The sequence below is a fragment of the Equus quagga genome, chromosome 4, assembly GCF_021613505.1.
Source record: "Equus quagga isolate Etosha38 chromosome 4, UCLA_HA_Equagga_1.0, whole genome shotgun sequence".
NCBI lineage: Eukaryota > Metazoa > Chordata > Mammalia > Perissodactyla > Equidae > Equus > Equus quagga.
In genome coordinates this window covers 35,998,002-36,024,566 of record NC_060270.1, presented here as the reverse complement: position 1 = coordinate 36,024,566, position 26,565 = coordinate 35,998,002, and the positions used below count along the sequence as shown (strand labels likewise).

The window sequence follows — 26,565 nt, the reverse complement described above, 5'->3', positions numbered from 1 at the left end:
TATGTTAGAAAGAAAAGTAAAAATCAAACTTTATTGTTGCTTTTTGCCATTTGGTAGCATTTTACACACAGGCTTCGATCTTCAGAATACCCTGGATTCAGTAGAAAAACCTTTTAAATGAAGTTTTGTACAATAGAAACTTCTCAGCAGTCAAAATTTAGACTGTAAAAAAATACATGCAAAACATACTTTTCTGAAAACACTTAACTTTGAACAAAGCACCGAACTACACAAATGCAGAATGAAAACAGCATTTCAACTCCACCAAAAGTAGTCATCATAAAAGGTGTAAAAGTCACCTAACTTCACTAGGCACTGTTCACTTTTTAAACAGGAGACAATAAAAAATATTGTCCACAAACAATATCCCAACTCTAGGGCAAGTTTCAGAAAGTCTTCCACTTCATGCTTTAATAGCGACCTGGGAAGGAAAAAAAAAATATGCTTCACTACTGAGAGAAATGATTATCAAGCACATACTAATGTTGAGAATTTTAGACTGCTCTGCCATTAGGGAATTCCTATCTATCAGATTCTCTCCTTTGAAAATACAGGAAGACCTTAACATAAGGGTCCCACTAGAAATGAGAGACCAGTGTTAACAAACAAGAGAAAGAGCTGGAAAGTATAATAATCCAAGAGTTATGGTTTTTAGTCACTCAAATCTCTCCAAGCTGTACAAAAATTCCAAGGACAATAGTGACAAAATATACTACACACTTACTATTTTAATTAGCAACAAAGGTAAGATTCCAAGAGTTGTTTTCATACACTTTCTTGAACCCTACACATAAAAATTGTGTGTGGGTGGGTAATAATAGAGATAAATTAGCTAGCTGAATCAACCCAGTGGCAATCCACACTGTTAAAATATATAAACAAAATCACATCAAGACAAAAACTTACGAGGCGAGTATGATCGAGATCTGGAACGTGATCTGTATCCTCCACGACTATAGTAAGGAGAAGGTGACCGCCTTCTGTAAACAAAAGGCAAGACAGTCTACGACTTCACAGATCACAATTAGCCCAAATACATAAAAGGTTATACATGATCCCTTTATCAGTTTCTAAAACCAGAAGACCCTCATTGACCTTCAAATTTGCATTAGTCATGGGATTTCAAGGTCTGTTTTAAGTCGTGAGAATGAAGCACAGTATCAGGTATTATTACCAGTACCAAATAAACTACCAGAGGTTGAACACTCCTTGCTATATTTGATCCATTGATAATTTGCTAATCCATTTTATATTCTAACATTAAGTACAATGTTAGAGAAGGAAAAAAGAATTCTTTTATCACTAAGTCCAACCACACACCAAGCAGAGAAAACGGATTTCACTAGTGCTAAAAGTAGTTTAGTTTTGTGTTAAAGACTGACTTGAACATTCACTTGCTTAATCTGAGAGGCTTATAAAAAGCTAACAAAGAAAATTTAAGAGTACAAGAAGATAGCTATCAAGAATAAAGATTTAAAAATACAGGTTCCCATCAATTTTCACTAAAGTACAAAATGGTACAACTAATTACCTAGTACAAGCCCAATTAGTTTCTGTACACACACAAAAAGCCATGTACACTGTCATTTGGCTTCAGTTAACGGTATTTTTACCAAGTTCATGCAATCTAATTTTGTGCAATGCCACTTATAATTTAACTACCAAAATACTAGTAACTAAGTGTTTTTATTGTGAGCCATTCTATTATAGCAGTATTTTAAATACTCTCCTGGCATACCTGTAAATTTGATCTCTGTCTTGAGCAGCTCTCCATCCTCCTCCTCCCCCACCACCTCCTCTGTGAACGCAGAAAGGCAACATACATTCATTTTTGTAAGCTTTAAAAATATACGATTCAGGCAGTAAAATCACAACTCCCAGAGCAGAAGTCAAAGCTGGTTTCTTGTAAGTTAAGTGATAAAGAGCCAACTGTGCCACCCTTTGCACAAACTGGCACAGAGCTCTCTATGACTAAAATGAGTATCATTAAGAAGAGAGAACACTTCTAAGAAAATGCTCAAGTGAATTAAAATAAAAATCAAACCTAAGACTTTGTTCTTCTCAGCCTCCACAAATCCCTCAAGTGGCGGTTAACACAAAAATGATTTGGGAAAAAAACTTTGTCAGTGACAAAATGTTGAACAAGAAAGTCAGGAGGACCCTTGAGGATTCACTTCCAGAGAAAGTGTTACATTGACCATGAAACTGTCAACTTCTACAACTTCTTAAAACATTACCCAATAGTGTGCAAAAGGACATCCAAACCTCAATACTCCAAAATAAGGTATCAAGGGTAACTGCTGTGTTCAATACTTATTATGAGACAAATTATGTTTTAACAAGCAAGACAGGGCCTAAATTACTTGCTGCCTGGGGGGCCAGCCCTGTGGCCGAGTGGTTAAATTCCTGCGCTCTGCTTCAGCGGCCCAGGGTTTGGATCCTGGGTGCAGACATGGCACCACTCATTAGCCCATGTTGAGGCAGCGTCCCACATGCCACAGCTAGAAGGACCTACAACTAAAATGCACAACTATGCACTGGGGGGATTTGGGGAGAGAAAAAAAAATTACTTGCTGCTAAAATAAGAGAGACTTTTACTTCATTTTTATCTTTCAAAGTATTCTCAAATCTATTATTTTTTAAGTATCATGGGACCTTCCCTACCAAACCCCTAAAAATGCGATCAATTTTTTGGTAATAAAACTCTTAGCATTGTTATACTATTGTCCTTAAATAATTACTTCTGTGGACTTTTCCAAGAACCAGTTTCCCCTCTCCTCCAGTACATGATACATTAGATACCAAAAAATCGCTTTATAAATCAATGACTTTCAAAATACAGCTTATGAAACTTGCTTTGAAAATAAAGCGAACAAAAAGGGGAAAAAACTGAAATAGGACTATGATTTTATTTCCATTGTCATGCTTGAAAAGAGGGATTTCTACTGGTTTACGCTTGATGTTTAAAAAAGAAATATACATATTAAGTTAAATTAAAAAGACACAACCTTAAAATCTGGTTTGAACTCTAGCTCTGGATTTCTTACTATGATTAACTTACCTGTATGATCTGCTATAATAGTCCCGATCATCATAGCCTCGATCATATCCTCTGTCGTAGTAATCCCGACGGCGTGAGCTGCCACTATGAATAATAATAATAATACATCTTTAGAAAATACCGAGTGGTTTTTCCTATCTTCCTAGACATGACTTTTACTGTCAGCAGCAGCAAAGGAATGCTATGTAGCATGGCTCATTTGGGTCTTAGGGGTAATATATAACCCACACAGCCATGCTCTATGAAAATGACTAGACAACTGCTTCAAGTGTAACCTCTTTATTTTCTTCTTCTGGGCAAAAATGGAGAGATCTATTAACAACTAATTATTAATTCACAGGCAGGCCTTTTCTGATACTGGAAAATGAGTATTATTCTCATTTGAATTCTCACTGATACTGGATAAATACTGCCCTTTCTCTTCCCTTGGTAACAATGTACATAAATATATATTAAAAATCTTTTAACTTGCTTTCAACTAAAAGCCAATTTGCTAATCACACGTGTTCCCTCTAGAGAAAAGGAAAATAAAATCATACATGAAGAATGTTGTTTTTAGAAGTGGGAAAATGTTCAGCCCATTAAAGAGACTATAGGGATCATTACAATTCTCTGCCCTATCTAAGAAAACGACATTTAAATTTAAAAATTAATCCAATTTAGAGCTTTTGGTCAATAATATACACACTTGTGAAAAACACAAAGGAGAGAAGTATCCTATCAGAATACAGTACAAAAACTGAAGAGTTGGTGTTTTCCACTCTGCTTAAGGAAATAAAAACTAGAAAATGCACTTGAGTCTGATTTATATAAACCTGATTTTACCTATAATGCTTAAGTTTCCATCATGGGAAAAATGGTCTAATCAGGAACATTTAATTATCCAGCAAAGCCAAACATATGGCATTTCTTTATGATAAAGTGGAATGTAACCAATTTAATGGTGTCAATCAAAATTTTTGGCACAAATAGAATGTTTCCATTGAATATAGTTTTAGCCCAGTTAAAAAAAAAAAAAAGGAAAATTGATTTATACTGTGGCAGGATTAGATGAAATGCCAAAGATTTGCCCCAGTACATGTATTTCTTGGGGGAAGTGAACAAACTGAACTGTCAATTTTTTACCTTGAAAATAAACTTACTAGGTAGGTCTCCCCATGTAAATTCCTGGTGTAGGGGTATGTGGTCTTTTTGTTATAGAGAAATCAACTCTGATCCTACGTCCATCAAGCTCCATTCCATTGGCACGCTCTTTTGCCTTCAAAAGATATGTGAATTGTTATATGCAACCTGGACAATGCCACAAACTATCCAATAGCTACAAATACAGTCTGACTGGATGTTGCAGTTAGGTGCATTAAATTCTTTTAATGTTGGCCAGAACGTTATGGCCTACAACTTTTTAATAGGCAGTTCCTCCTATTAAATATTTATTTGTAAAAGCTAGCCATAAAAACTCAGAAAAGTTTACCTAAAAAGCCACAGTACCAATTTAACTCATGAGATACTTAATTATCATACGTAACTACAAATTTGACAGTGCTTCTGGTTCTAAAGCAGTGCACAGCTGACAAACTATGGCGCATGAGCTAAGAATTTAAATGGTTGGAAAAAAAATTCCTAAGATAACAATTACATGAAATTCAAATCTTCAGTGACCATACATGTTTTATTGGGACACAGCACTACTCACTAATTTACAGAGTTTATCACTGCTTTTGCATTACAATGTCAGAGTTGATAAGTTGTGACTGAGATCCTATGGCTCACAAAGCCCAAAATATTTACTGCCTAATTCTTTACAGTAAAGTTTATGGATCCCTGCTACAGAAACAAAAAGGTGGGATGAAGAAACTTAATTACACATAGTCCTTTCATCTAGAATATACACTAAGTGAAACAGTGTTCTCTTAAAAGCAAAAACCAAACAACAAAAATAACCCAATTCCAAAGACTTAGCAGTTTGTTGTCTATTTAAAGAAACCCCCAACATCTAAGTAAAATTTAAATATCTAATCCCAATTATGCTATTTTCTAGTTTGACTGTTTAAGCCTCAGAAGACAGTTTCTGGCACTACTAATTCAGATACAAAATATGCTATTTTCCAGAAAGTTAACTGTGGTCCTGCAGCAAAAAAATCAGGGAAATCAGGCCTATACTGTTCGTAACCTTGGGCAAATCCTATTTATGTCTTTTGGCATCAATTATTACTAAAATGAAACAATGATATTTTAAAGCATCCCTTCAAATCTCTTAAATTCTATAATAAAGTCACCCACTATAATTACCTGCTTTCAGCTTTCAATTCCTCCTTTAATAGATCAGGTTACTCTATTTTAACAGTAGTTTCTAAGTGTACTAATTCAAAAATTAGTCTAATTTTCATAAAGAACTATATAATTTTTATCAATATTGAAGGAATTGAACTCATTTCCTAACCAACATTGACCTCAGATGGTTTGTCAGTGTTTCCCAAGCTTTTACTTCCCTTGAAGATGACCTCAACTTCATCCTTATGCATCTAAAGCCCAAATTTCTTAAATGTGGCCCAGATTCACACTCTGAACTTTCAGTCTACATATTAAAAATCTTTACTTCCTAATTTCTGCCTAAAGTCAAATTAACATCTAAATATGAAATCACTTTGTCAATATATACTCAAAAACCAGCTCCCTCTTCCAGAGTTGTAACTTCATCACTTTTTACATTCTAGAAAATAGCTTAATATAACCAGTGATTAACTATCTTAAATAAGAGTATTAATATTCATGTATTTTAGATTTTCTACATCTAGATATATGTCACATCTAGAAACACTCAGGTATAAAGTGCTATGTTTGGATTTACTTGAAAATGTGTTGGGTGAGATGGCCTGTGGGGCAGGCCACAAGTTGGTCAGTACCGAAGAGGGGTGACAGAACCACTTGCCCCAAGTCTTACTTCTCTCTTTTACTCTGTATATATTGAAAATATTCCATAACAAAAGGTTGAGAAAGTAGTTCAAAGTAATACTGACTTCAATATCTGTTCCCAGAAGAATACATTTCCTTTAACTCAAGCTACTTTCACACATCCCATTTACAATATGAAAGCAAAAACTGTCCTTATCCAAGTACTTGGAGTTCAGCAGAACTGGTCTTCTACAAAGGTACAGGTAGACTTTTACTTACTTCCTTGGCATCATCTACATTTTCAAAATATACAAAGGCAAATCCTCTTGAACGTCTAGACTGCTGGTCATATACAATAGACACATCAGCAATCGGGCCATATTTAGAGAACACTTCTCTTAGATCTCTTTCTGTAGTGTACAAGCTCAATCCAAATACTCCAAGACAACAGTTGGGATCAGGATTTGCCTAGAAACAGGAAAATGGATTGTAACCCTTAAAAAAAAAATTGTCATAAATCAAAGTTAAAAAAAAAAAACCCATAAACAAACTAGCCAAAAGTATCACTAATAAAAGTAATTAATAGACTAAACACTACTTTAAAATTATCACATTACAACAAGTGCTATAAGAACGTTTAAGAGCGAGCAGTTGAGTCTGCAAAAGGAATAATTTCAACCTTAGAATTATCGGGGGTTGGGAGGCAGGCGTGATAGGGGCACAAACTCTTGAAAAGGTTTTTTTTGTGGGGGAGACTGGAGGGCAACTTGCCCAAGGAATTCACTTTTCGGGAATCTGAGTAATGTCCACACATTCACAATACGCATGCATCAAGATAATCAGAATAGCATCATGTCTGTAAGCCAGAGGGAAAAAAAGGTAAACTATTAAAATACTGAATTCTACCCTTACAATGAATGATGTGAATTGCCAAACATACAGAAGGGCATCACATTCAGCTTGATTCTATTTTTCTTTTGTTTTTGCTGAGGAAGATTAGCCCTGAGCTAACAACTGTGACAATCTTCCTCCACTTTATATGTGGATTGCTGCCAGAGCATGGCTGACGAATGGTGTAGGTCCCACCCAGGATCAGAACCCGGAACCCGGGCCACTGAAGCAGAGCATGCCAAACTTAACCACTATGCCACAGGGTTGGCCCCTTGATTCTATTTTTATAGAAATATTATACATTAAGTTTTGATATATACACATAAATGAAGCTAAAGAAGATGTGTACCAAACCATTTTAACATGTATTAAGCAGCTTGCAATTTTAACAATAAAGAAAAATAATGAACCCACACATTGCTGACATTCCAGTTGTCAAAATGAATTTACCTAAAAGTTTCATTTACTTCACATATTGATTTACTACAAATTCCATGCTACTTTCAAAAATAAACACACTCACAACAAAACCACTTGGATTATATAACGAAATCACAACATAAACAAACTAAATGCCCTATCATTGGGAACCTCTCATGGAAAATAAAAAAAGCCTTAATACCTAACAGAAACTTGCTTACAATTAAAATGGGAAAGTCAGGAGAACATTCTGTAAAAAGTATGTTAAGACAAACAGAAAACTTGAGTAACAGCATGAAATATATATATAACATGTTATACTATCTAAGGTACTAACGTAATAACAGTTATGCACAATGATTTTTTATTTAATGGGCTAAGTTACACCAATGTAACAGTATTCTGCTTGAATATTATAGCCCAAATGTAGACCATTACACAAGAGATACCTCTGAAAAAGAGAATAATGGCAACTCATGTATTCACTGCTAACACTCCACTGTCTAACAAAAAGTTTTAACTTCAAGAAAACAACAAAGAGAGGAAAGGAGGCTGGCCCCACGGCTAAGTGGTTAAGTTCACGTACTCTGCTTCAGTGGCCCAGGGTTTGCCAGTTCAGATCCTGGGCATGGACCTAGCATCACTCATGAAGCCATGCTGAGGTGGCATCCCACACAGAAGAACTAGAAAGACCTACAACTGAGATATACAACTATGTACTACTGGGGGGCTTCGGGGAGAAGACGACGATGACGACTGGCAACAGACGTTCGCTCAGAGCAAATCTTAAAAGGAGAGGAATGTATTTTAAAGTGGCTTTAGATAGTTCAATGCTTCAAAAACATAGGATTTCTTTCATCTTACCCGATTCCCGACATGACGCCTTCGAGTAGACATGGGAGAATGACTGTGGCTATGCCGTCTTCGATAATCTCGACTGTAGGATCTGCTACGGGATCGTCTATGAGAGCGGGATCGAGATCGTGACCTTGTGTAATGCCTCCGAGAACTTCTTCTGGATCTAGACCTGCAAAACAAAGGCTTCAAGGTTATAACTCAACAACCAACAATAAGACATGGCTTTCAATTCTTTTAATACTCTATTGTATACTTAACTCCAAAAGATGGAACACAATCCAGGCATTTACTAACATGGTACCAATTAAGTGGGATCAATACCGTTCTTCTGTATCTAGTCATTTCAACTCTGCTAGGAAGAGTTCCAAAACCTCTACTACCTCTTCCAACATTTCTTAAAGTAGTTAAGAAAAGTCAGAGATTAAGATTAACACACGCAATCTTGCGAAAATCATAAAATATGCATTTCATGCTAGCTTGATTTATGCCTGCCTTTCCCCCTCAGAATACCACTATTTTTCTGCTTCTTTCATTACGCCCACCATTCACGGAAGATAAAAGCACCGTCACAGTAGTTTTCTCCAGCAATGTTGTAAAAAAAATCAACCAGTTGCTCTTAACTAGAGTGCTCATATGAATTGTCATCTAAACCAGGGAGAAGTCGTCGTAACAGAGAAAAGGGGTGCTGTTAATTATGCCTGACAACAGGCATAAACTGGGGCTGTCCTGGACTTAACCATGACATAGAGCCCACTCTTAACCAACATTAAAAAAAAAAAGTGCATTGTCGTAAGATATTATTTTTGTTTTATACATACATGTATAAAATACTAGACTATACCTTCTGACCAAGAATTTCAATTACTGAAAGCCAATATTCTGCAGTACATTTCCCATACTAATAAGCAGTTTACTTAAACTCACAGTGAATCCTCACAATTCTGAAGAACTGGTACTACTACTAACTCTCCTTTTATAGATAAGAAAGCTAAGGTGGAAAAAGGTTACGTAATCTGCCCAAGCCAGAAAAAAACAGAGATAAGATTTGAACCCTAACTCAAAAAGCCCAGGCTCTTAACCACTTAAGTCTTCCGTCTCCCAGAACTTATGATTAAGTTAATTTCTAGGACCAATATTAAATAGGCCAACAAATGATCTAATCCTCTCTGTCTTCCTAGTTTACAAAGCACACACCAATTTCAAAGCTAAGAGTAACAGAAGAAAATCCCAAGACAGTCTTTCTTACCTAGATTCAGATCTGGACCTGGACTTTGATCTGGAACGCCTGGAATCTTCCTTGGAGCGAGACCTTGCAGGGGTATGCCTTGCAGATTTCCCAGATCCATGAGCACTTCCACTTCTGGAAGCAGAACGGGATTCCTACACGTAGATGTCAAAAGTTTAATTTGTATACTTTCTGGGCAACTTTAAAAACAAATAAGCTGCTGTGAGGTAAATGGTGAGGGAAAGCAATCCCCTTCCAAGATAAGAAAACAGGTAAGGGCAGAACTGAATATACCTGGTATACTAGTTACATTGCTCCAACTGACACAAGTCAATTAACTTGAACTGCCACCATTTTTGGTGCAGGCTTAAGAGTTAACTGACCCCACTCTCTTCAGAAAGGGGTGCCAAAGCCAAGCAGTTAAGGGAACTGTCCAAGGATTGTGTTTAGGGAAAGTTACTCCATAAAGACTAGGGTCAAAAAGAACCTTATTAACTATGACACCTGCACTTTACACCTATTTCAATCAAGTTGCCATCAATAAACAAAATCCTATGAAATCCATAAAACTTACTTCAAAAATGCTTTTTTCCACAAGACCTCAACTTTCCCAGTCATATTTATTGTTGAATGGGAAAAGATACAAGGACGATCTGTTTAATGTCCCAGAGAAAGGTAGATACCCAGTGGAAAGCAAGGACCAGCTTGAAAGACACTAAACCCTCTAAGACCCTGTGTTTCCATCTAACCATGGGGGGAGACCTGTGAAATTCTCAAAGCAACCAGATGGAGGTAGAGCACAAAGGCAGTGAACTGTGCAGAGGTAAGAGTAGAGAGAGTACCAGAGATCTACAGCTTTCTCAGCTACATGGAGATGAGTCAGCGCAAACTGATAGGAAACGGGAAATAAGGCAAGCTAGAAAAAGTATGTAAAGGACATATTAAAACCAGAACAGATTAAATCAGGGGCTCCTAATCTAGACTCAAGAGGGAGGTAGTTCAGGAATTGTATGCAAAAACAAGTCTAGGTATATAGTATATACCCATAGCTTTCCCAATCAAAGCCGGGACAAACTAGTAGGCAAGTGGCACAAAAAGGAAGACCTCTAAAGAAACTAACAAGGGAATGAATATACAGGACAACTAGATCCTTGATAAACCAAAGGCACACACATGTAGTAAGTAATGGAACAAGGGAAACGTTCTGCCAAGGCACCAAAACAGAAACAGTGGGGAGAGAGGAAAAAGCAGAGAGGAAGGCAAGGGGGGGTAGGGGGGGAAGGGAAGAGAATCCATTCAGTCTGATAGCTAACGTATTATTAGCAAGCAAAACAAACTTTATTTCAGGTTAACTACCTTAGGCAAATTAAAAGGCATAAGGTCCAGTGAGTCCTTCCACCCAAGACAGAACAGAAATGGCCAGACTCAAAAGGAACCAACATTACAAGTTCCCTCTAAGGGTAAGAATCAATGTTGAAGCTGCTGGATAAAACCTACCACTTAGAGACCTCCCTCTGTGGTAGACCTTCAGAATAGTGAGGCTATCCTTGAAAGGACAGAAAACAGAAAATTATTTTAAATTACAGCCTGAAACATTTTAGATTATGTTCTGTGATTTATAGCATAGTAGATAAAATTTGGAAGATCCTTCTATGATGCTCAGGGAAAAAATGAGTAACTCAGCTGATAAAATGAGTTGGGGTCTCTAGGCCCAAAACAACTCTAGAAAGTTCCAATAAGATTTCGAAGTCATTAGAAGACATGGTGTGAAGTAACATGAAATGTGACACCCTCCTCTCATTCCCCTCATGAATGAGTGTAAAGAGATTCAAAGAAAAAGATGGTACTCTTTATTATCGTAAGAATATCTACTTTTAACCAAAGACTGGTTAAAAGATATACTATGGCTTTGAAGACCCCAATTAACAATCCCTTGGCTTTCTGTGGCAAATACTCTAAACACTGAGACATTTAAAAGCACAGTTCACCTCCCTTCTCTCTCAGGACAAAGAAGTTGTTCTAAAAAATGGGGGTGTAGTTTCTGTCATCTTTACCACAGGCAAAAGCTAATCTAGAGAACAAAATAGAAATAGGGACTCCAAAGTTACAAATGCCTTTATCACAATAATGCTAAGAACATTACTTGATGGAATGATGGTAACCTTTAATAGGAACCAAAGAAAACAATTTGTTCTCAAAGGGAGAGCAGAATATGAGTTCCTCACAATACAAGTTAAAAGATTACCAATAAAGTAATTGTAGTTAACAGAAATCAGTCAGCCTAGGGATCTGAGTATTAAAAAAAGTCAACAAAGATCCCCTTTTAAGCCACCTGCTTCATTAAACAGAAAAGCCTTATTCCAAATTAAGATGCTTTAGCAGTCTACCCACTAAGAGGTAAGAGAGAGTACTTCTAGCCTAGGACATAGGCCTCAATGAGGTTTTCCCATGAAATTCTAGCAGAACAAGCATCAAAGATACAATATCTGTGAAATTATCATAAGACTTCTCAGTCAGCCTGTAAAACTAACTAGCTGTATGAAGATATATTTCATGAGGAATAAAAGACCAGGAATAGGGGAAACACCAGAATGCAAAGATTTTTTCCCTTCAATGCTGACAGTCTAGCACTTAAACAATGCCTCCACCTCCTACCTTTCTTGTCAGGGATATTCTTAAAGAAGTTAAACCCTTTTGCAGGTATGTTGGACCTTAAGTGGTCTGGAAATAGAAGCAAAGAAATTTAACCTGTCTAGAAGAAATGAGATCTAAGATTATTAGCCAAACCTAAAAGCATAAGATTAACTTTAAACCTTAACCCACAGGCAAATCTGTAATAAAAGGAAAAAGCCCCTACAAACAAGGAAAATTCAAAGTCCACTTGCAGGTTTGACAAAACTGTGCCAACACATCAAAACCCTATCAAAAGAAGCACTACTCTGGACATGAAAACCTCAAGGAAAAGGATCATAAACTTAAAGTTACCATTCTTAAAATAAAGCCAAAAATTCCCTGAAAATTGCTCAAGGAATTAAAGTTCTTACAGAATGGCTCTTACTCATATACTAATATACAACCTACAAGAAACACAACAGAAAAAAACAAAACTCAGCCTGCCAATAAAATACCTTAATCTGCATATTCCTATTCTAAGAATGGTACTACCTTAGAAAAACTTTTTAGAAAGAGATGACAGAAATGGGAATTACCATCTACTTGCCAGGTTTCTCCTCTATTATTTTAAAAACTGGATGCACTAAATCAGATTTAGAGCAGTGGCTCTTAAACAGAGGTATGCAGAAAACCTACGTAGCGTTTTAAAAATACAGGTCACTATACTAGAGCTTATTTTAGTAGATCTGGAGTTGGGCGACTACATTTATTAAAAGCACCATACATGCTTGCGATGCCAGTTAAGTCTCACTGATTTGGTCAATTTCAGAAGTTTTATGCTCCCCACCTATCTGATTTTTCTTGGCAAAGGCATCTTCCTGGAACCTCTTCCTGTCCTCTCTGCCCCACCTTCCCCTGGCATTAGTGGGCCCTCCTGTAGCCTGAGTCTTACTGCATGCCCCAGGACAAGAGGCCTATCTCCCCTTACCTCTCCAATGCCAGGTGTGGGAGGAGGCACTGAGATGTTTTGGCCAAGTGGAAAAAACACCCTGAATGGATGAGATGGTCCACTAGCATCAATGTTTATTTTTGCCTCACATCTATCTAGTCTGGGCCATATAATCAAATTTCAAACTCCTTTCTTCCCCTTACAGGGTTAACAGGTCTTTTTCTGTTTTGGGCCCCAAACACCTTTCAGGTCTTTTGTTAAAGAATTCATGGGTTTAAACACAAATATATCAACTATTAACATAATTTTTACCTCAGCTTTCTGCCTAATCTATAAATAATTCAGAAGGCAAAATTAACTATTATTTCCATGTTGTTATTAGTCATACATGGCAAGAAATTTTACAAAGCGATAAGTGGGGCAAAACAAATGCTGGAAACTGTCTCCTATAAATGGGAATAATTTTCTCCTGCTTGCAAGATACAAATGTAAGTAATATTAAAAAGCACAAGCCTCACACTGACAGTGGGCCCTAAAACCTCAGAAAATGAATCCTTCTAGAAATCTCATTTAAACCACTTTTTCTAAAAGTTGTAAGATCTCACAACTCTCAGAAAAAGATTTTGTTAGGTTCTCTTCATTTCAGGAAAAAGTGAGACCCTTGGCTTTTCCAATAGGGTAAAGACAGCTACTTCTTTCTGGTTATTGTTTTGACACACGTACTTGTCTCAACTGAAAGTAACAACATCACACCAATCATCTGACTCTTCTATTCAGCTAAAACAAAACAAAACACACAGAAAAGGAAATGACAACTTTTGGGCTTATTTTCCCACTAAGTGGTGGGAGTGGGTAACCAGAATAAAACTACTTCATAATCTATACCTCTCACATTGTTATAACAGCGAAGTGTTAACAGCACAAAACAAGAAAAGGAAATACAGCTGACTTTTGAATTAAGCACTCGCTACTATTATCACTTGGAATCAGATATTTTGTTCACTTGTGCGACCCACCTTATTCTAAGGGAAGCCACTAATTTTTAGCAGTAACCCCAATCATTCAGGTAGAATAGGCATTAAACAGAAAAAAATTAAGAATCATCCTTATGAATTCAGCATACATGCATCTTAAAGTTAGGGCCTAAGTGGTCCTAGTGTTCCACTATTGCCATCCGGAAAGAAAATGTTTTCATAAACGCCAAAAGGAACTATCCTGTTCAATGCTTTGCTTGGATTTTGGGGGTTTGGTTCTATAACCATCCCAGTGACATTCTTTGGGAAAACTCTGACAAACTTAGAAAACATTCTACAATACATTGCTCGGGGTCACTGCATTTTGACAGTCCAGAGGAGTGGCACAGACCACCAGTTCCAACTCTGGAGGCACTCAGTCTCGTCCCAGGACCCGCAGAGAGCTAGACAAAAAAATCTAGAGGGGACAACATGAAGCCAACTGTTACCCATGCTGGAAAGCTCATTCCTGCCTGGCATTTGACTACAAAGGGTTATTTTTTTAAATTGCATTTCAATCATTTGACTAAAAAGTTAAAATTAGAATTACCTAATTTAAACGTTTCCCCTGGAAGGCACTTCTTTACCCTGTATATATGTTCTTCTATTAAACAAATAATGCATGCATGTTTAGCAAAATATACAGGGACACATAAACAGACTAGTAATTACTTAGCGTAGTGCTTTCTGATTCCAGATTACTTCTTATCTTAACTTCATTTTTATTTCTTTTCTTCATTCTTCCGTTTCAAATTCTGACTTCTTTCATCTTCCCCACTTCACACAAATTGCTCAATATTCTACAAGTGGGACTTCTGGTCTGATAATTAGCATGCATTCTTTCTTTTACTTTTTCAAATTTCAGCTTCACTTATTCCTGAGCTTCAAATACTCATTTATAAAACTTGTCAAATGACGACTTCCGCATTTTCCTTCTTCAACATTAACCTTAATAGAAAAAGAACAGGATGAAGAATATTTTAAAACTCCAGGATAAAATCCAGTGCCAAAACTGAAACTAGAAAAAAAAAAATCCCTTTTGTTGTTTTGGATTTAAAAAAAAACTAGAATATGCAGCTCAAAAAACTGACACTAGTTTCCGATTGGTTCTAAAATATATATTTAATCATTCTCACTTGTCTACTCCAAATAGATTTATCATGCTTAAGTTGAATGTGAAGTGCGCGACTGAACATTTACTGTTCATCTAACATTTTAAAAACTCTAATTACATTTCACACTTCTTACTTATTGTATTCATCAACAGAAAATGTTAAGTGTCAAAAGCACATCTCTAGTCAAAAAGTGACACATTAATACAAAAGTGCAAGAAAGGAAAGCACGGACAATTCATTTGTACAATGATGACAAGGCTCAGGGTTGAAGAGGTTTACAAATTGTGACTTGTCTAGGTAAATTCTAGAAATGTACTTAATGTCACACATTTTTGTACTGCATATTTAAACAGCTGTGTAGGAAGACAACGTCAGGGAATCTGACTATAGTGTTGGACTATAGTGTTCAACCCACCCCTAGAAAGCTGCTCTAGTGAGATTTTAAAATATGAATGGTCCCACTACTAAATTTAGAACTAAAACCACAAAAAGACAAAATCAAGTCAACCAACTGCTATATGCAAGTAGCTACGAAGGAAAGCAGAACAAATTTGAATCCAACAGTGTGTTTTCAAAGAATTTTTTTTGTAAATGTTTTCCCCTCAATGAACAAAGTATTGAAATCTTCTGCAGTCCAAAGGAGAAATCCTACTTTTAAAGGTGGCAATACTAGCAGAATATTATAGCTCACCTCCTGAATTTATTAAAAAGACTTGTCATTTAACAGATCAGTAATGTATAATAGTGTCTGTTGAACACCCTAAACAAAATAAATATTGCCCTCATAAAACATCCTAGTTTTCCTGGTTATCCTGCATTTCACCTTATGATCTTTCATTTCACTGTCAGTAATTTCCTCTCTCAGCTTTATTTTCTTTCTGGAAAAAAAATTAAAGTTTCAAAAAAATAAAAAAGGTTAAGTCTTTATCCCTATCTGGGCATAAAGACGACCATGGCTATCATGGGAAGTATAGTGATGTCTTTTCTAAGAAAGTAAACAATTTTCTGTCTAGTTTTTCAAAGTCAATTATTGTTTACTTGATCCAGGAAAAAAGTCAAATGGCCTTTTATTTAAGGGACTCACAGTAATTGGTTTTCTTTCAATATCCATCACTAAAATGTAATGGGAAATGTTTGCTGGCAGCACAAATGTAATCGTGGAATCAGAATGCCCAAGCAGGTTTCCTCTTAGGGCCTCCTAAAGATCATGTACAAATACAGGGCTTAGATGCAGAAGATACTGGAATGGAGGCCAAAGCTCCAGATAGCGTAACTTTTCAATATGGACCCTTTCCTGCTGTTATTTCATTACCTCTTCCCAACCTTCTTCCTTTTTTCATACTCAAACAACAAAAATATATTAGATAATTTAAGTATTAGCTTTATTTCAACTCATCTACTAAAGTCAAGTGGCCACTTTATAAAACCAGAAGACCAACTATCTGGCCAATGTTGTTATACACATTTCGTTAAGAGATCTTACTTATAAATAAACAGAAACTTGTCCCAGCAACATAATTTTTGTCAAAATGATTCTAGGGATTACAACGGGAATTTGTGTATCATTAAGAACACGTGCAAACTTAAGTTGATTGACAGGGTACTATTTTAAAAATTGTGAGGGGACAAAGAAAAACTTGCTTACCCTGTTATAAAGGTCAATGCTCCTATTGATATAAGGACTATTCTATTTTTTTCTGCAGCCAAACTCTACCAAAAGGTTGAGTGGACAGAAAAATCCTCAAAGACTGAGAATAGTCCCTGAGAAAAACCATCATCTGACATGCATAAATCAGTCGAAAGCCCATGCTTTTGAGAGATCCCTTGCAAAAACAGACTCTGTATTTAACATTCATAAAACATTCAGTACTTCCCAACAAAACCAAGTTTTAAGTATGCTTTTTACTTTTTCAGATAGCTACCATTTAATCTAAGCACAAAAATCAATGCAAAAAAGGGGGCCTCATCCATGCTGTCATATTCGACCATCTATGTTAATAAAACTAACAAGCTGAAAATAACCTCCAAAACCCAATTCAAAGCAAAGATTTTTGGGAATCTGAAGACTAATTTGCTACAGTGATGCACTTTTTTGGGGGCTTGAAGCTTAAAAACAAGAGAGAACAATATCTAATTCTATGTGACCTACTCCCCAAAAAACTAAACTGGGTAAAACACTTAAAATTCTTAAATATCTATCACCATCCAATCACTGTACCTAGCAAGAAAATAATACAATTAAATGTAAAAACTGATCAACATAACAAGACAGTGCTAAGGCTCAGAAGATGTACACAATTGTAGCTTTGTCCTTTTCTTGGGCAAAATGTAAACAACTATGAGTAGTATTAATATTTATCACAGGTTTTGCGTTTTATTGGAGATGAGGGGAAAAAGGTGTACAAGGTGAATTCCACTTAATACATCTCTCACCATCTGAATTCTTCTTCAGTCTTTTGACAAAACTTGCAGTACTTACCTTGTAATTTCAGTTTGAAAATGTCACCTTCTAGTTCCAATGTCCACAATATTAAAGCGTTCTTAGTTAAAATCAAGAAAAATATTCTTCAACCTGGTTCTTCAAGAGACTCATACCTAACCAGACTCACAGTGAAACAAAACAATGCAAACTATTTCCTCCCACTCGACATTAATTCAATCCTTTATTAAAGGAATTTATTGTGATGGCTACAATTCTTTAGAAGACATAGCTGCAGATGTTTCAGTTTTGAAAATTAGTATTTACAGAGTTAGGGGCTACAAAGAACACAGAAAGACAACCCAAGATTAAGCAGAAGAGGAGAAAACTGCAGAAATCTGAAAGGCAGTTTGATGGGATGGCATCCAGATGCTATTCATATCTATAGAGAATAAGACTAAAGATAATATATCTATCTTGCAAACACATTACTTCTACAAAAAATAGCCAATATTCTATCAGAATACTTTCTTAAACTGATTGCTATCGTAATCTTGATAGTTTGATAGAAATTAAAACCATCTAGCTATACAACAGTGTTTCCTTAGTTTCTGGATTTTCTAGATAAAGACTCATTTGTAGAAGTTCAAGAAACCATTAGGAGGATACAGCATTAAACCAGGGCCAAGACCAAAGATACAAACCTCACATACCCTAAACACCATGAACATTACTGGGCCTTAAACATTTACTACCCGTCAATATTACATCTCTAAACTTGCTACCGACCCTTTTATCATGTCCTTATTCTTCCAGATTGTGACATAACTGCAAAGAGTGCCTCTTTTTGCAAAGGTGCTAGTCAACCTCTTTGCAAAAAAACGTTTGCAGGCAAGTTTTGGAAATTACTGGAAAAGACTCGAATTTAGACAAAAAATATTTAACTTTTGCATAGGTTTGCCCAGATCAGGAAAGTCAACTCTAATTACATAGATTTTAACTTAAATCAACTTAGGAAAAACCTCAGATAAAGGTAAAAAGTAGAGTCCACCAAAACTAAGTGTGACATGAACCACAAAAATTAAAGAATGCACCCTAGCTACGCGTTTAAAACGAGACAAGGGGATACACTGAACCACAGCTCTAAGGGTCAGTATATTCACCCAATAAGTAAATGTGAGAGACCAAACTGAGGATTATCGCACACACACCACCAGTCTGATCAGAAAAGGAACTTCTACGAGAGTGGGGAAAAAAACAGTTCTAGTTAGTTGGGGGGAAGTGTATGGGAGTGTCTGGATCAGAGGTTTAGACAAATGAGGGGGGAGATTGCAGCTGAACTGAAGAGATTTGTACTAGTGATAATAGTCACTGATTAAACTTGTATTACTGATTTATATTAACAGTTCTGAATGTTTGAGAGCCTAGAGTGGAATTAAAGTAATTTTTCAGGCTCCAAAGAAGTCAGTCATACCGAGGACGAGAACGTTCAAGATTATCCTGAATGCAACTTTTTCAGAGCTTTCGGGCACTTTCAAAAGGAAGTTTTTAGCCAATCACATCCAACTGTTCTACCTAGCCCTTTTTATAGCATTACATTTAAACAATTCATTGAGCTTTATGGTTTTGCCAGGCATTTTTGGGATTCCAAACGTGTTTGATTTAGGTCTATTCTAACTACTTCAAGTTCCAAAGCACCAACTGGAAAGCAATCAACATACAGAAGAAATGCCAAACAAAACCTCCACTTCAAAGTTTAGAAATCTCTTCCAGGAAGTCAAGACTCTTACATAAGAAAAATAACCCAATTTCTACATGTAGCTTTATTTTGTAACTTTCTCTCCCATAATTTGCTGAGTATTCTATGTAAAAGAATAATGAAAAACACTAGGATGTATATTCTACTAGTGGAAAAGAAATACAACCAATTCAAAAATTTCTAATTAATGGGATGACGTCTCGAACTGTCTCAAAACAGGGCCTACTTCCTATAAATGTTTCCTCCTTTATGTAAACTATACTAACATTTTTCTTTAGGCATTTTTTTTTTATCTTCACAAGCACACCATCACAAGTAAGTTCACTCAGGTATATGCAACTGAAAGCTCCTCTACTCAGAAACCAGTCATTCTGTAATCCCTCAACAGTACAAAAGTACCCAATAATTGTTTTAACAACTGAAGACTTAAAATCATTTGCTTTCCAAACCAAACACGGAGTAGTTACACCGTACACTCAACTGGCAGAAACGAGAAGCTAAAGCTTTAACAACTTGTGAGCCTTAACCCAAACTTTCTTACCCCAAGAATTCAAAAATAATCGCACACACTAGTGACACTGGAATCAATCGTCTTAGAGAAAAAAAAAAAATAAGCCAATATTCATTTGAATGTATAAAAACGATGCCCGAGTAGTCCAAACCAAATGAGTCGGATTTCGCTCCGAAGTTACACAGCAAGTTCACCAACATACCAGAAACTGATAGGAAGCTTCTTTCTAAAAATATCGTCCTAATGAACCACCCAAAAAGTTTTGTATGAGTTTCCTATAAGGTATTTGAATAGCTTTGAAAAGCTTTATCTGACAATTACTACTAACATATTAAGGTAGCTCTACCAGAAACGGAAAATTTAACATGTAACCAACTGCAGAAACACCCTTTCTCCTATCAAGTTAAAAAATCAAGTTCTATGGTGCTTTCTATTACCTTTCTAACAAATTCTCCTTAACCTCCAAGTACGCAAGTTTCTGGCAAGCCTTGTATTTTTCCATCTTCATTAGGACTCACAGCCTGGCAACCAAACTTTACACCACGCTATTTAAATCAGAAACTCTCCTGTTCCTGCAATCTCATCAGCCCTCCCCTAACCCCATCTCTGGGAAAGACCAAAAAACTGTACAACAGAGGTTGTGGGTCATAGAATGCCTCAAAACAAAGGAAATAACGGCGCCATGAATTCTTGCCCGCCAATTTCTCCTACACGATCCCGTGGAGAAATATCTACTCCACAAAACAACACAATCCCAGAAATCTCGTGGTCTAGTCTATTTGGATACTCTGATTACGATTTTTGGTTTGAAAGCCCTCTCGGTATCGGAAAAAAGCACTCGGTTTAGGCCGAACACAAAGCCCGCGCGCAATCCCCTCAAACTAACGGGCCCAGGACTCCGTCTATCTCACGTCAGTTTCCCCATCCTAAAACAGGCCCCACGAACACCCACCTTTCGGTGCCCATAAAACCATCCTTCCTTAACCTAAGTAGTGGCCGGAAGCCCCTAAACGACGCCGCCTTTGTCCGTCCACCCCCGTGCAGCGCGGAACCTCGGAGGGCGGCCGGCGCCGACGCGCGGCTCCTCCGCCATTTTGTGCCCCTGGCAGCGCGCCCAGCCCGCCAGCCCAAGATGGCTGCGGGAGGCTTCACAGGAGAGCAACGGCGAAATAAGACGCCGCTCCCCACCCCCAACGCCGAGGGGACGCAGCGGCCATTTTTAATCCTTCCCTCCCCCCCATAACGGAAAAAACCGCCGACTCGGCTACGAAGTCACATAAACCCGCCGGTGGCCTTCTTCACGACTGAATACATTATCCTTAAGGGCTCTCTAACCCGACTCCCATCCTTCGCGGCCTCAGATTTCGGAGCCTAAATGGCCCCTCTCTCCCGGGCCGAGGCCGACAGGCCTGGAAAGAGATGCAGAAGCTGGGCCCACACAGCCGCCCCCTGCACCACCTCGACGTACCCGCTCGCCGTAGTTCTGCTCGCCGCTGTCGCTCATGACTCCCAGCTGCTGTCGCCGCTCGATGGGCTTCAACCGAAGCTGCCAACCTCCCGCGCCTTCTATATAGAGGCTCCGCCGCAGCCTCGCAGAACGAACTGAGTCCCGAGCCGCCGAGAGCCGAAGCGCTCCGCACCGCCTCCGCACGGGCTCTGAGTCTGCCGGACGTGACGCGGCGCTCCTTAACCCGGCTCCTCCCCCTCCCAGAACGCGCGCTTTCTTGGCTCCGCCCCTCCGCGCTCGCCTTTCCCTTTCCAGCAGTGGCGCGTTCTGAACCGGTCGTGACGTAAGCCCCGCCCCTCGCGCTGCCCTACCCCGGTCTACGGATCTCTATGAGGCGGGAAAGGAAGCGCGCCCGGTGGCCTCTGCGGTGGTCGCCGCGGCGCCCAGTGATGTCACCCGCCGCGCCTGAATCCCTTGTGGAAGGTTTCAGGGAAACCGTCGTGACGGGGGGAAGGGAGGGAAGAGATGCCCTCCGTTTCTCCCATCCTTCGTTCCTTGCTTCCGCTTTATTAGTTTCCTTTTTTGTGCCTTCCTTCGGTTGGAGAGGGCGGATATCCGTATACGTACTGGGTTCCGTGCTTTACTTTGCGTTTATTTAGCTTCAGTTGTAGATCTTTCCTTCCTGAATAAACCTTCATTTGAGCACCTATTAATGCCAAAGCACTTTACCCGATCGAGATGCACTGAAATCAGACACAGTCTGTATTCTGAAGAAGTTAGTGGTCTAATTTAAAGGTAGAACCGTTAAACCCACATTTGCCAACTATGATATTAAGTGCCGGAGGCGTGTACAACTATAGTGGTGTCGCAAGGAGGAAGATTAATTCTGCTGTCACCCAACAGAGTGTTATGGTGGAAACAGTCCAAACATGGAAGTCGAGACCTTACCCTTTGCACCATTGTTTCCCCGCCAATTATGGTACCGAACTGGAGACATACTTTGATAGTTATAAAGGGCCGTTTGATTTTTTAAACACCTTTATAGAGTTATAATTCACATACCATGCAATACTCCCATTTAAAGTGTACAGTTCAAATGGTTTTTAGTATATGGAATTGTGCAAGCGTCACCCTAATTTTAGAACAGTTTCATCACCCCAAAAAAGAAACCTATTCTCATTAATTACTCATTATCCATCTCCCTCACCACTCTCCACTGCAACCCTCCCAGCTCTAAGGACTCTCAAATCTACCTTGTCTCTCTAGTGTTGCCCATTCTGGACATTTCATATAAATGGAATCATATAACATAAAGTCCTGTGTGATTAGCTTCTTTAACTTAGCTTACTGGTTTCGAGGTTGATCTGTGTTGCTGCATATATCAGTATTTCATTCCTTAATAATATTCCATTGTATAAATATATCATATTTTATTTATCCATTCATTAGTTGATAGCTTTTGGGTGGTTTCCACTTTTTAGCTCTTATGAACAATGCTGCTATGAACATTCATGTACAAAATTTTGTGTAAACATACATTTTCAATTCTTTTGGGAATATACCTAAGAGTGGAATTGCTGGGTTGTATGATAACTCTGTGTTTAACTTTTTGAGGAACTACATTTTAACTATAGCCATCCTAGTGGGTGTGAAGTGGAATCTCATTGTAGCTTTGATTTACATTTCCCTGATAAAGATGTAGAGCATCTTTTCATGTGTTTATTGGAGAAATGTCTATTCTTTGGAGAACTGTTCAGAAAACTTGCCCATTTTTTGATGGATTATTAATCTTTTTATTATTGAGTTGTAGGAATTAGCAGTTTGATTCTTGCTTGGTTTAAAATAATGGTCTGGAACAGCTTCAGTATTTAAGGTCTCTGAGACCCAGAGATTTGGTGATGACCTAAGGTGACAATTTGTCCTCTCTTTTTACATACTCTCCAGAACCAACCTCATTTGCTTTCATGGTGTCAGTCAGGGAACTATATGCTTACTGTTTCCAAATCTATATTTATTGCCTTAAACACCCTTCTCAGTTCCATGCTTACATACCAGTTGCCTACTGGAATATTTACCTGGATACTTCAGAGGCTTATAAATATTAACATGTCCAAAATTAAAATAATAATTTTAATAATCTACCCCTCCTCTGCCCTCTAAACTTCTCTGCTAAAACTTTCTTATCTCTTCTTCTTAATATTTAATTAGTTAACACATCAATTCTACTTCCTATATGTTTTTAAAATTTATCTTTTCCTCTCCATCCTCCCTGCCACCATTTATCAGGGCCTTGTCAACTCACTTATCTGGAGAATTGCAAATTATCCTAGAAACTAAATTAGTGTTTGTGGAGTTTTTACAGCTTTAAGCACCTTATTTTAAGTTCTTATAAGAGGAAATAGGGCTATAAAAAGATTCAAACCATTACCTTAGAGCTGGAGTCATAGTTCACAAAGATGGAATGGAGTAGGGTGTACCTGAGAAAACAACTCTAGTACGCTTTTCCCCAATAATTGTGTTTGGAATTTTGCAGTGATCCCTTGTGCTTTTGTACGTTTATTACTTTATAATCATTATATCAGCTAGGCCGTACCATTTCTAAACTTTCTTGTATTCTCTCTGGGAAGAAGAGCTTAAATTTATTTCCTCTTTTTTAACACCTATTCACTTGTCAATGTGATTTAGTTTAATAAGTCATGAGCAAAATATTAATTGTAAAATCTATGTGAGTCTACAATATGGGTGTTCATTGTACAATTGTCTCCACTCCACTTGAACATTTTCTTTTCTTTTTATTTTCTTTTAAAGATTGGCACCTGAGCTAACAACTGTGGCCACTTTTTTTTTTTTTTTTCTTAAAGATTGGCATCTGAGCTAACAACTGTGGCCAATCTTCTTTTTCTTCCTGCTTTATCTCCCCAAACCCCCACTGGTACATACTTGTATATCTTAGTTGCAGGTCCTTCTAGTTGTGGCATGTGGCACGCAGTCTCAACGTGGCCTGAGGAGCGCTGCCATGTCCGCGCCCAGGAAACCCTGGGCCGTCGCAGCGGAGCACGTGAACTTAACCACTCGGCCACGGGGCCGGACCCTGAACATTTTCATCATAATATGTTGAGGGAAAAAAACACAAGTCAGGTCATGGTACCACATGCTCTGAAACCATCAATGGCTTCTTAAAACTTTTAGGACAAAGTCCTCAATGTAATCTGCAATTCTCTTTTCCTTATCTGCCACTCTCCTCATTGTTCACTATGCTATAAGGACACAGTTTCTCACGCTCCAAATATCCTCAACCCTGGAGCTTTGAATGAGCTGTTCCCGCTTCCTGGGATGTTCAACAACCGCCCCTCCCCCCAACACACACCTAAACCTGGGCTTCTACTCAGATCTCAGGCCTTGCCTTGCTTCCTGTCTTAGATTGGATTAGGTCTCTTGTTTCCATACCCTTGTAAGCACCCCTCATATCATTCATAACAACTGTAATTAAACAATAGTAATTGTATAATTATTTCTGTGATTTTGGCTTTTATGTCTGTCCTCCCTGCTAGACTAAGTTCCGTGAGGACAAGGCCCATGCCTATTTTGTCCGCTGCTTTATGCGTAGTACCAGTGCCTGGCATGTAGTAAGGCCTCAGTAACACTTGTTGAGTGAATGAAAGAAAGCAAAGCACGAATTTGGAATTGATTGGGTAGGCAGCAGGGTGACTGTATAGGCCCCTGGCACCACATCAGGTCGTTGTTTAAGTGTGACACTGCCTCATGAATAGCTTTCCCTGGGGCTCTAAGAGGGAAGATTTCTATTAAGTTCTGCCCACATGGCACCTCAGTGACTTCTCTGTCATCCAGTGAGCCACGGCTATGCTCTCTTCAACAAGGTCTAGACCTCAGCTCTTGAGGGGAGGGAGATCTCTCTTGGGGACAAACCGAGGGGTAGGGCTTCTCCTTATATCTGCTATCTTATGTTCTTTAGAGATCTCTTTACTTCTTACCTGTTAATCTCTCATTACCCCATCCCCAGTTATAGTTAATAATTCTTTATATTAACCTTTCTCTGTTTATATTACTGTGTGGTTTATCTCTCCTGATCGGACCCTGACTGATTCAGAATTGCTTCCAGAAGTGATCTCCCAAAATATTGCTGGAGTATAGAAGTGAAGGAGAGAGAAAAGTAGACCAACTTCTAGGTTCTGCCTTGGATGACCAGGAGGAGGGACAACGGTGCCATTAATGAGGAAGGAAAATGAAGGCAAGTCGGGCAGAATGATGAGTTCAGTTTGGGACATGTAGAATTTGTGGTGTTGCTGGGACATGCAAATGAAGATGTCCAGTGAATACTGGTTATAGTAATCTGGGGCTCGGGGAGATCTAGGTGGAATATACGGAGCTGGAATTAGTGTACAGAGATGGGCAAGGAAACCTTACTTTGGATAAACAAGATCCTTAAAGGAGTGATGTGGGGTGTCCTCAAAAAACTAATAGCAGATAAAGTGACTGAACACTCATTCCTTGCTTGGGAACATGAATATGGAAGTCAAATCTTGGAAACTTAGTTAAGGCAGATTTTCATGAACCAATTTAGAAGTGAGAGGAAATTAAGAAAACAGTGTGATGACTATGGCTTATAACATAAATAATTGTGGTTAAACAATCAATCACTTTGGAGTCTCCTGAGCATTAAAGAAAAACTCAGCTTAAAAAAAAAAAATAGAAGGGGACGGCCCCATGGCATAGTGTTTAAAGTTCCATGTGCTCTGCTTCGGCGGCCTGGGTTCAGGGGTTCAGATCCCAGGTGAACCTACACTACTTGTCAAGCCATGCTGTGGCAGTGACACACATACAAGACAGAGGAAGATTGGCATAGATGTTAGCTTAGGGCTAATCTTCCTCAAGCAAAAATAGAGGAAGATTGGCCACAGACATTAGCTCAGGGCCAGTCTTCCTCAGAAAAAAAAAACAACCAAAGAATTAAATTAGAGACTTTCTCCAGCTATCTAGAGAAATCTGAGGAAATGATAAGGTTGCAAAATAACAATAGCAAAATAACACAATTTAGAGCTCAGACATTTCACATATAAAGAAAATGTTTGTCTTAGAATTATTATTACATTACTAATATAGGCCAGGGATAAAAAAAATTCAGATAATGTGTGCAGTGTAAAAAGTAAAATCCTCTTCTCTATTCTCCTTTCTTCCCCAGTCTCACTCCTCAGAGGTTACTCCAGTTAAAAATTTAGCATATAAACTTCTAGACCTTTGACAGACAAATAAATTTTTTTTTTACGAAACACATGGAATCATGCTAGACATATTCTTTTATCGTAACATGTTATTCTACGACTTGCTTTTTTCACTTAGCAATCTAAAATATCCTGAATATTTTTCCATATTA

At 38.0% G+C, this 26,565-nt stretch overlaps 1 protein-coding gene across 2 annotated transcripts; it reads right to left on the bottom strand.

Moving 5' to 3' along the window:
* Positions 1-21,497, bottom strand: TRA2B (transformer 2 beta homolog). Of its 2 annotated transcripts, none has more exons than XM_046658249.1 (9): positions 21,195-21,497; positions 9,369-9,502; positions 8,129-8,291; positions 6,233-6,421; positions 4,204-4,319; positions 3,062-3,145; positions 1,739-1,798; positions 907-980; positions 1-421 (listed from the first exon to the last, which is right to left on the bottom strand). In XM_046658249.1, the coding sequence occupies exons 1-9, from the start codon at positions 21,228-21,230 to the stop codon at positions 411-413; spliced, it is 867 nt and encodes a 288-aa protein (XP_046514205.1). In that variant the 5' UTR covers positions 21,231-21,497; the 3' UTR covers positions 1-410. The 2 variants fall into 2 exon arrangements, with proteins under 2 accessions (XP_046514205.1, XP_046514204.1); XM_046658248.1 differs by having other exon boundaries at positions 907-977; positions 21,195-21,391.
* Positions 21,498-26,565: the final 5,068 nt, after the last annotated feature.

What these genes read in the sequence shown, in the direction of transcription:
- TRA2B (XM_046658249.1), bottom strand. Translation starts at nt 21,230, where the DNA reads ATGAGCGACAGCGGCGAGCAGAACTACGGCGAGCGG. An exon ending in ATGTAGATGATGCCAAGGAA is followed by an intron (nt 4,320 to 6,232) that starts GTAAGTAAAAGT and finishes TATCTTTTGAAG; the next exon opens with GCAAAAGAGCGTGCCAATGG. An exon ending in GACAGAGATCAAATTTACAG is followed by an intron (nt 981 to 1,738) that starts GTATGCCAGGAG and finishes TTTTGTTTACAG; the next exon opens with AAGGCGGTCACCTTCTCCTT.